General features: G+C 42.5%; 1 protein-coding gene across 1 annotated transcript; it reads right to left on the reverse strand.

Annotated features, from left to right (window-relative positions):
• Nucleotides 1–9,443: 9,443 nt before the first annotated feature.
• On the reverse strand, nt 9,444–11,486 carry LOC110943141. The gene has a single exon (XM_022184897.1). The coding sequence runs from the start codon at nt 11,484–11,486 to the stop codon at nt 9,444–9,446; it is 2,043 nt and encodes a 680-aa protein (XP_022040589.1).
• Nucleotides 11,487–11,764: the final 278 nt, after the last annotated feature.

Genomic DNA, 11,764 nt, shown 5'->3' on the forward strand with positions numbered 1-11,764 from the left:
GGAACTGCGCACCCGTAAGAAGGACGTCGCTTGGCGACTTGGTGATCTCGGTCCAGTTGCGGTCCCGAGATTCTTTCTTTGACGCCCGGTTATCCCGCTGGGCGTTAATTGTTACCCTTGCTTCGAACTGGTTGTTACGCGGGAAATATGGTTTGGGATCGCTGCCGCGATTCCCTGTGTCCCGGTTGCGCTTATTGTTGCGCTTGGGCTCGTGGCGGGAGGCTTGTCCTTCCGGTTGGGGCTGTGCCTTTGCGAGGTGCGGTTTAAGGGACCGCTGAGTCTGGGCGTATGTCTTGACCGCAGTCATGACATCTTCCCATTTCTTTGGCAAGCCGTCCTTGCCGGAGATAGTCATAACCATCTGTTCGTCTCTGACGGCTACGATGAAGTGGTTACATGCCATTTGGTCTGCCACGTCACCTATCTCAAGGCATTCTTTGTTGTATCGGACGACGAACGCTTCAAGAGATTCGTCGTCCCTGTGCTAAATATTCGTGACGTCCATCGAATCACGTTCGTGACGTCGCTGCGGGCTAAAATGTGCGAGGAACTTTGCATGCAAGTCCTCGAATGAGGCCAGTGATCCTACTGGCAAAGAATCGAACCAAGCCCTAGCCAGACCCGTGAGGGTCTGGGGGAAAAAATGACACCAGGTGGGCTCGTCCCACCTGCCGTTGCACCCTGCGCCCATGAAGATGTTCATGTGATCGTCCGGGTCGGACGAACCGTTGTATTTCCCAATGTTAAATGGGAATTTTGTGGTGGTGACATGGGCGTGGGCAATCTCTGGGGCAAATTTGGAGTTTTCGGCTGCAGCTTTTGGCCTGTAGGGTTGGCTCTGGTGGTGCTTTGCGGTGCGGAGGTATGTGGTGCAGGGTTGAGTGGGAGGAAAATAGTTGCATCCTCCCGGTCTGTTGCTAGTGGCATGTGATTCCCCGCCATACGTATGGTCGTCCGGGTCGGTACTTCTATACCCTTCTTGGTGGGACTGTGGTCCCAGCCGGCTATAGATGCCGGAGCCGCGGTGGGCTGTGGATTGCCGCATGTTATCGCCTTGAGGGCTCAGGCGGCTTTGTATTGGGCCTCTAGCACGAGACCCATATGAGGAATCGTCCTCATCAATTGTGCGGACCTCGCAGTAAGAGAATCCGCGGTCTTCACGCCTGCTTCGAGAGGTTGGGCGTGACGGTGCTTTGCCGTCGTATTGTAAAATACGACCCGCAGGGGTATGTGGTGCCGGAGTAGGGCCGGCCGGTACCTGCGCATCTGCGCAGGCTCTGTTGTATGTCGCGGCCAGCAGAGCTGTTTGCTGGTCGTACCAGGCATGAAGGTTCATGTCCGGAGGGATCACAGCTGCGTATTGTGAAAGGTCGTGTCCAAACGTAAGGGATGCGCCCCCTTGCGTTGATGTGCCAATGTGGCCAGGATTTGGAACTGGAGGGGTGGTCCCCGCAGGCCCTGGGTTGGTGGGGTTTAGGTTATCCCCAGCAGTGTTGTTTAGACGACCAGACATGATCTTTTGAGAGGGAGAGGGATGGTAAAAAAGTGCTAAGAGTAGCGGTGGGCGCCAATGATGAAACAATGGTTAAACGGGCAGGGTTAACACACTGGTCTAATCAAGAAGGGTTAATCCCTTCCTCTCGAGTATCGCTGGCTAGGTCGTCCGCCGGTTGATCTCCTGCACAAGGAAACAAGCCGTGACTAGTAACAAGGAGGATGGGGTGGGGGGTGCTCCTTGTTACCACTCTCCGGCGTGAGAATCAGTAGTTTGCTTGGGAAGCAAAGCGTGATAGTAGTAGTAGTGAGAGAGTTGTGAAGAGATACCTCAAACCTGGTTTGGGGTTGGTACTTATAGCCGAGGAGTGAAGGAGGAGTTGAAGGGACAGACTGACGACGTGCAGCCCTTATGCAGGTGTGTCAGGCTTGTCAGTTGTGTAGGTGAAGCCACGTCCTACTGCAGTGTCAGTCTGTTGCTTACGTGTGGTTTGACAGGCGACTGTCATTGGTGCCACTTGTTCTCTAATGTCAGTCCCACTTGCCTCGTGGGTAGGATGCGGTGCTGCGCCGCATCGCTGCCTGCGGTAACCGCTGTCGTTTCCGCGTTCTCACCATGGCGAAGACTGTGGGATGCGTTGTCGGGCCGCATCACCACTTGTGGTGACTGTTGCTGTTATCCAGCTCCCTTGTATTGATAGAGTGTTCACTGGATGCGGTGCTAGGCCGCATCGCTATGAGTACTTCCGTTTTCATACACCAGATGCGGCGCCAAGCCGCATTGCTATACCGTTCTCATATTCCAGGTAAGTCCTCTTCCATCACTGGGCAGATTGGATTCGACCGCTGTGTTCGCGCATACCCGCACGGACACATGTAAGTTGTTAGCTAGTGGGAGTTTTGATAAGGGTAATGATCACTCGCGGATCGTGCTGACGCGAGATCTGGAACCATACCCCTTCAGGGTTATAAGAGTCAATGCTGAAAATTAAAGGATAAAAATAAAAAAGAAAAAAAAAACAAAAAAAAAAGAAAGAAAGAAAAAGAAAAAAAAATGACTGTTGTCATTTGATATATATAATAATAATGTCTTTTTCTCTACGACTCAAGACATCTCCCACCGTCGACCAAAAACTTTTAATAGTGTCATTTTAGACTTTTTCCTCGATATGAATTTTCGTTTTGGGTTTAGACTTTTAAATTTTTGTCTGGTTTTAAATGTTTTGTTTATATATATATATTTTTTAACTAGGGTCGTAGTTATTCGTACGTTGAGTAGGGACGTGATTGGAATTCGGTACGTGTCATACACCATGAAAGCCGATAAATAAATTTGTAAAATCAAACACAATCATATCTAAATGTGTTATGTTATTTGAGTTGTAACTCAACTCTTGACATCAAAATAATAAGAAAAGGTAAAACAACATAAGGTAAATAATAAATATAAAAAGGGTAAACGAAAAAGAAAGCGATAGAAACTCGACCGGTTCAGCGCACTCGTTATAGCAAAAAAAAAAAAGTCAAAAAAATATGTATAAAAGGGTATCAGCGTGTTGGTTTAGAAAAAAAACTAAGAAGAACAATAAATAAATAAAAGGCTCACATTATATACTAACATTTATGAAAACGCATGTACAGTGGCAAGCAGCTTGCTAAGCTGCTGCAAATTTCTTTTAATTTTTTTTCTAATTTTTTTAGATTTTTTTTTCTTTGTGATTTTTTACCTTTTGTTTTTTTTCCTTTATTGGCCAAACCAATTTACGATTTTATCTCTGCTTTAAAATTACGATTTTGCCATCATTTCAAAATTACGTTTTTTCCCCCAGTTCAAAATAAAATTATGCTTTTGCTCCCATCTAAAAATTACCATTTTTCCCTCGGTTCAAAATTACGATTTTGACCCGTTTAAATTTACAGTTTTGTCATTAGTTTTCTTTTCCCCCATCCAGCCAAATTACGATTTTGCCCTCAACTTAAATTTACATTTTTGCCATCGTTTTCCTTTGCTTTCCTACTTAAATTACGATTTTACCCAGTATAAACTTACAGTCATGCCATCGTTTTAGCTTTTTTTTTTACAAAACTATTGAAGTGTTTTTTTTTAATTGTTTGACTCAATGTAATTTTTATTCGTTCCATTGTTTTGCCTAGAACACGCTCATTTATCCTGAAAAATTACAATTTTGCCCCCTATTTAAAATTATTTTTTTTTCTATTGTTTTTGTTTTTCAAGCAATAGTATGATAGTGTTTTAGTTTAATTGGTTGACTCAATGTAATTTTTTTTGAGATCGTGTTATGAGTAGTACATACAAGTAACCGAAACGCAGACATACATGTTATGAGAGAGAAATGTTCGGCTTAGTGCCCCGCAACACGGGCGGTGCAAAATCTAGTTAGCCTACAAACACAATTCAACTTCTCTTGTTTTATTGAGATAATAGTTTGAGTTAGGTTTAGAAGAGTTTTTTTTTTGAGTTTTGGCTCGGCGATAGGGGTGAGCATTTTAAACTAACCTACCCGACCCGAGAATCGAAATCATTGAACTTTAATACCTGATTTAATACCTTAAACTTTGGGTCGATTCCGGTTCTTTATGAATACGGGTCTGTCGGTCCGTAAGTCAATACCCAACCCGATAATAAAACACATTTTCCTCCGTTAGTTGAAGCAATTGTACACACACATAAATCACATGAAGTTCCAGAACGTTGAAATATTCAATTCAAGCTTTGAACTATGGTGTATGACATTAACAAATGAAGCAATGTTCCCTTATTTCAATCCATTCCATCGAATTGAATTGAAGGTATGATTCTTGAAGAAGTTACAAATTGTTGAAAATCTTAGAAGAAGCAGTAATCGTGATTCTTGAAGAAGTAGCAATCAGAAGCACCAACTAATTAATATTCAACCAGAGTACATATTATTTAGGTTAACAAATTTCCTATACATACATTTACCATATCGGAGAATAGTGTCAGGCAGCTGTCTGCACTCCCCCATTGGACCAACCAGTTTCTTATATTATATTCATTTTAAATTATGTTTTGCCCCTGTTTAAAATTACCGTTATGCCCACAACTCAACTTAAAATTACGCTTTTGTCCCCATCTCAAAATTACGATTTTGCCCTTAATTCAAAATTACGATTTTGCCTGGCACTCCCCTATTGGACCAACTAGTTTATATTTTATATCCAATTTAAAATTACGGTTTTGCCCCTTTTAAAAATTACGGTAATGCCCTCAACTCAAAATAAAATTATGCTTTTGTCCACAGCTCAAAATTATGATTTTTCTCTCGATTCAAAATAAAATTGTGGTTTTGCCCTTAGCTCAGAATTACCTTTTCGCCCCCAGTTCAAAATAAAATTTTGTTTTTGCCCCCAGCTAAAAATTACGATTTTGCCCTCTGTTCAAAAATGTGATTTTTCCCCGTTTAAACAATTATGATTTCGACCTCAGTTTAAAATTACGTTTTTTCCCCGGTTCAAAATAAAATTATGTTTTTGCCCCCAACTCAAAATTACAATTTTGTCCTCGGTTCAAAATAAAATTGTAATTTTGCCTCCAGCTTAAAATTACGATTGTGCCCTTAGTTCAAATTTATATTACGCTGTTACCCCAAGTTTAAAATTACGAATTTGCCCTTGTGAAAATTTACAATTTTGCCCCTGGTTCAAATTTACAGTACTACCATCACTTTAGCTTTTGGCAAATTACGATTTTACCCCAGTAAAAAAAAATACAAACTTTCCCTCAGTTAAAAATTACAGTATTGCCATTGTTTTAGTTTTTTTTAATCAAAACTATAAAAGTGTTTTGTTTTAATTGGTTGACTCAATTTAATTGTTTTTCGTGTCAATGAGCTGCCTAACACTCGCTCATTATTCGGCCATCGCCCCGCAACGCGGGCGGGGTATTAACTAGTTAATTACAAACTCACTAATGGGCCCTATCCCAGTCGATATCACCCTACATGTTATTTCGGTTCGGTCACTTCAAAGTCGGTTTTACTTGGATACCCGACCCGAACCCTGGAGATAATAGGAACCGACTAATTAACCTACATGCTATAATACGGGTCGGGTTCGGTTATTATTAGGGTCGGTTTTCGATTCTTTTCGGGTTAACCCTATAAAAGCTCACCCCTGCTTAGCGAGATGACTTTGTTGCAATGTTGTGGAGACTAGGGATGAGCAAATGGTACCGGGTACCGGTTCGGAACTGGTATTTCCTAAGCCGAAATATTTTCGATATCGACATTTGGCATTTTTGGTACCGGTACGTTACCAGTATTTACCTTCAAATACCGGTCTGTACTACCGAACCGTACCGGTATTTGCGGTACCGGTACCCACTTTTTTGGATTTTCGATACCGGTTAATACCGTGCTCATCCCTAGTGGAGACCGAAGAACGTATGGTTGCAAAAGTGGGTGATTAGTTTTAGTGTTTCCCTTTTAGTTTTGCTCGGCTGTTTGGCAACTTCTGAATGGTTAAGTGCTTAACCAGTAAGAGGTCTGAACCATTAATTACTGAACTAGTAAGAGATCTGAACCAATAAGAGCCAGTATAATGCTTAACCGTTCAGAGGCAAATGTCTGACCAATTCATATTAGAGGTCTTAACCATTCAGACTTAGTATAATGCTTAAGCATTCAGAGGCAAATGTCTGAACCATTCAGACATCTGCTCACGAAACAAACGGTCTAAACCATTAAGTGCTGAACTAGTAAGAGGTCTGAACCATTAAAAACTCCATTAAGAGCTAAACAAATAACCTTTTATAGGTTAAAAGAACCTAACAACTTTGTAGGACTTTTATTAAAACGAGTATTTTAAACTTTTGTTACACATAAGGGGTGTATGACACCTTCCAGAGGCGGATCTAATGGTATCTGTTAGTGCATTAATGTCTATCGCCTTCGTCAATCCGAGCCGTAGCGAGAAACCGAAGAAATCAAGCTTTTATTGTTATATTTAGATAGTAAAGGCAAGGTGCCAATTGTGTAAATAATGAGACTTCTCATTATAACCTTGGCCTATAAATGGAACCATTAGGGTTCTCATTTAAGACTTTTGGCTCCATCTGGTGATTTAGAGATTCAAGTTTAGAGAGAGAAAGTCTAGAGAGAGAAAGTCTCTCCACGTGATTTTTGTATTGTACTTGTCATATCTTGCAATAAAATCACGGTTCTAGTACGTTATTGTGTGTTCGGTCACGCACGTTCACGGATTCCGCACGTCGAACGTTCGTTACGCAATCGAACGGCGTCAAAACCGGTCCTACAAGTGGTATCAGAGCTAGGAGCTCGATTGCACGATCAAACACATTGATTCGTACCAGATTTCATCGATTTCAGATCCGGATTTCATCTATTTCTTCATCTTTTTCATATTTTCACGTTTTTAACTGATTTTCGTAAAATTGAACGGGTTTTTACGGTCCGAATCGGATGAATTTTTGACATATTGTGCAAAAATCTTTGATTTACAACCCTACCAAATTTCAGATCCAAACTCTTAGCCGTTTAGGAGAAATCAAAGATTTTTGTTCCGATTTCACGTTATCAGTTAGGTTCGCTTATTGTGACATGTATGGTCCGCTTATTGTGACATGTCTGGTCCGCTTTTGTGAACAACAATAGGTTCGCTCATTGAGACAAAAGTTGAGGTCCGCTCTTATGGTCATTTCACAGGTTCGCTTATGTGGTAGAGGAGGTTCGCTCATTGGGTTCGCTTATTTGACATCAACAGGGTTCGCTTATTCGGTCCAGTAAAATCAAAGTGTCTGCCACGTTTAATAATCGGTCCAATGATATAATCGAATTTGATAAGTGTTGTCGGCTTTTAAACATTATGCATGTGATTTGATTTTATCGGCCCACTTACAATCGTCACTCATTAAAGACTTTGTCGGACAACTGATTGCATGTTAATGTTGTGTCAGTCCATATAGACGGCCCCATCACAGGTTTTGAATAAAATAGAGGCCCAATCACAACCCAATCATACATTGACCATTGATATTGTTGGTTTAATAAACATTGCGGCCCAATCAGTGTTATTGGCCCAAGGTTTGGATAAACATTGAAGTTGGTCGGCCCAATCAGAATGATGCCAATTGAACGTCCCAATCAGCTGAAGTTGGATTGAATTTTGGTCCAATCAACATTTAAAGTTTTTTTTGTTGTTTGCCCACTACCTTTTAGAATAAAAGTCCACGAAAAGCACTAAAAAACATAAAAATATAAATAACTCATAGAAATAAGCGTTTTTGGGCCTGAACGTTGACCCAAACCACCTGCGGTTGTTTGTAGAAAGATAGGCTTCGTTCTCACGATCGTATCGCCTGGTCGCACGCCCAAAACGGACACCTGTAGCCCAAATTAGAGCCATTTTAGTGAAGCCCCTTTTGTCACGCGATCTTGGGCCTCTAAATACAAGATGGCCCGTTCCTCAACACTTGGGCCTGCATCATTCCCCCCTGGATAGACAAAATTCGCCCTCGAATTACCAACAGGTTCATCATCGGAAGAATCACCATAATAAGGCACCAGATGCTTCACGTTAAACACATCAGAACAACGAATGTGACTCGACAGCTTCAGACGATACGCATTCGGATTGATCTTCTCCACGATTTCAACTGGACCAATCTTCTTGGCTGACAACTTATTGTATTCCCCAACTGTAAAACGATCTTTAGTCAAAACAGCCCAAACAAAATCACCTTCCTCAAACTCAACATGCCTACGCTTCTGATCAGCAGCTTGCTTATACTTCAGATTAGTTCGGGTCAAATGATCATACACAGCACTATGAACTTCATGTAAACCCTCTACAAAATCTTGAACTTTCTTTGGGACAGATCTAGAAACAGAAAGAGACATCAAATCAAGTGGTCCCCGAGGCTGAGATGAGTAAACTACCTGAAATGGGCTATACCCGGTGCTCCGATTAACAGCATGATTATGAGCAAACTCAGCTTGGCATAATTTTTGATCCCATGCCTTCACATGATCACCAACCAAACACCTCAGCAAATTCCCAAGTGACCGATTAACAACTTCAGTTTGGCCATCAGTTTGTGGGTGATAAGCACTACTGAAGTTGAGCTGAGTATTTACCATCTTCCACAAGCTACGCCAAAAATGACTCAGAAATCGGGTATCCCGATCAGACACAATAGAAGAAGGTAGCCCATGCAAACGATACACGTCCCGAAAAAAGAGTTGGGCCACATTAACAGCATCAGTCGTCTTCTTGCAAGGAATAAAATGGACCATCTTAGAAAACCGATCCACCACAACAAAAATAGAATCGTTACCCCTCTGAGTATGAGGTAACCCCAACACAAAATCCATACTAATATCAACCCATGGCTGCGAGGGGACTGGCAAAGGCATATAGAGACCCGCATTGGTAGCCGTGCCCTTTGAAACTTGACAAATACGACACCTCTTCACATAACGATCCACCTCTTTCCTCATAGTAGGCCAATAATAAGAAGCTTGCACTAACTGTAAAGTGCGGTCACGACCAACATGCCCTTCACCATGTAAACTACGAACTTCAGTAATGGTAGTAGGAGTTGGCCAATTTTGAACAGCCGCTACTTTGGATTCATCAACCTGTATCCCATCACCAGAAACAACATACCCTAAGAACAACACCTTAGGGGTCATGAACACACACTTCTTGGTGGCTGCATAAAAACGGTCCCTGCGTAGTAAGGCCAAAACCTGCCTCACATGCCCAACATGATCGCTGAAGAAAGCACTATAAATAAGAATATCATCAAAATACACAACCACGAACTTCCCAATAAAAGGTCTAAGTAACTGATTCATCACACGCATAAAAGTACTAGGTGCGTTTGATAAACCAAATGGCATCACCAACCACTCATACAACCCTTCACGAGTCTTGAAGGCAGTTTTTCACTCGTCACCCGGTCTAAGACGAATCTGGTAATACCCACTCTTCAAGTCTAACTTTGTAAAAATAGTAGCACCACTAATCTGATCAAGTAAATCATCAAGTCGAGGAATAGGAAACCTGTACCTCACAGTAATCTTGTTGATTGCCCGACTGTCAACACACATACGCCAAGTGCCATCTTTCTTTGGAGTCAATAAAGCCGGAACAGCACAAGGGCTCATACTTTCACGAACGTGGCCCTTAGAAATCAATTCCTCAACCTGCCTTCGCAACTCTTCATGCTCACCAGGGCTCATCCTGTAATGTGGTCTATTGGGTAACTGTGACCCAGGCTCCAAATCAATATGATGTTGGATGTCACGCAAAGGTGGCAATCCATCAGGCAATTCATTAGGGAAAACATCAGAGAATTCTTCAAGCAAAGGAACCATAGCATCAGGAATGTTGACCCCATCAACCACTTCCTTACCAATCAACACAAAAACGTCATCTCCCACCTCTAATTCATTCTCAAACTGAGAAAGAGTCAACAAGGTACCGGTGGGCTTGGCGGCTACTTCCTTGGGTTTATTAGGCAACAAAGTTATCTTCACATTATCAAACATGAAACTGTATGTATTAGAACGCCCGTTATGCTCTACACATCGATCATATTCCCAAGGCCTCCCCAACAATAAATGACAAGCGCCCATAGGTACCACATCACACCACACATCATCCTTATATGTTTTACCAACAGAAAAAGAAACAAGGGTACGCGTACTAACTTGTACCTCGCCTCCCTTCTTGAGCCACTGGAGCTTATAAGGTTTACGGTGGTTCTCCGTCTTCAAACCTAGCTTTCTGACAGCCTCCTCAGAAACTAGATTGTCACAACTCCCTGAGTCAATAACAAAGGTACAAACCTTTCCCAACACAGTACAAGTCGAATGGAAGATGTTATGCTTAAGCCAATCATCATCACTGGCCTTTGGTGTATAGCATGAACGCCTAACCACCAGACTCAACCCCACATCTCCAGCCACCTCCTCTTCTTCATACTCAGGCTCCTCATCATAAACCGGGCCGTCTTCATAAGTCTCACCAACCTCATCATCATCTTCCCATCCATCAGGCTCGTTATACAAGTGTCTCTTCCCAGCCTTCTTGCACTCTGCCTGGCGATGACCCATCTCTCCACAATTAAAACATTTCATGCTACTAGTACCGGCCCCTTCTGAACTAGACCCAACAGCGCCACCACCCGGTTTTGCTTGATTGGGCACAAAACGAGACGCCACATTGCCCGAACCCGAACTACCTCCTGTCAAGGCAGATGAGGCTGAACCACCACTACGTCGGGTTTGCTTTTCAAAAAGCAGGGCACGCTGATGTGCATCAGAAATAGTCAACGGATCAAACAAATTCACAGACTCCATAATCGAAAGCCTTAGACCACCAATGTAACGAGAGACAAGTTGATCTTCAGTCTCTTGAATATCATTTCGAGCCACCAACTGATAGAATTCCGTTGTGTAATCTTCAACCGTTTTGGATCCCTGCTTTAAATTCTGTAACCGCTGGTACATTAAACGCTGATAATTATGAGGAATAAAGTTGGCCCTCATGCACTTCTTCATCTTCCTCCAGGTTGTGACCTTTGACTTTCCCATCCTTTCACGAGACAGTTTCAGTTGTTTCCACCAAGCCGATGCCCTACCACGTAACCTGGTAGCAATCAAAGGAACCCTTTTGTCTTCGGGTACCTCTTTGAATTCGAACACCTCTTCAACCACAGCAAGCCAATCAATGAAATTTTCCGGATTCAAAGTGTCACCATCAAATTCTGGAACGCTAGTACGCATCCCCGCTTCCCAACGCTGATTACCATCTCCACGTTCACCCCTTGGTTGCCCCTCCTGTTCGTCTTCGGAAGTCGAATCATCACCAAATGGGTTACTAATTTCAGAACCATACCCATCATTGGGTCTCTGCCTCCTACGATTGATCAAATCGGCCATCCGATTGACCACTTGATCCAACCGTTCATCCATTCTCGCCATGAGTCGCTGCTCCAACTCTCGTTCATTCACGTCATCGAGAGGCCTGTTGTTGTTTCTTCTCGGAGGCATTTTGAGCCAGGAATTCGGCTCTGATACCAACTGATGAAGACTAGGAAATGGGATATGAAATTGGACCTGTTGATTCACACAGAATACCAGGAACAATTCTTCCAAAATTCGTTGATTCTTGTGGAATACCGAAAATTGGGGGTTTCACACTCAAGACACTCACAAGTGAATTGGGAGAAAAAAATGACTTTTCATTAAACTCAAAACTG

The sequence above is a fragment of the Helianthus annuus genome, chromosome 5, assembly GCF_002127325.2.
Source record: "Helianthus annuus cultivar XRQ/B chromosome 5, HanXRQr2.0-SUNRISE, whole genome shotgun sequence".
Taxonomy (NCBI): Eukaryota; Viridiplantae; Streptophyta; class Magnoliopsida; order Asterales; family Asteraceae; genus Helianthus; species Helianthus annuus.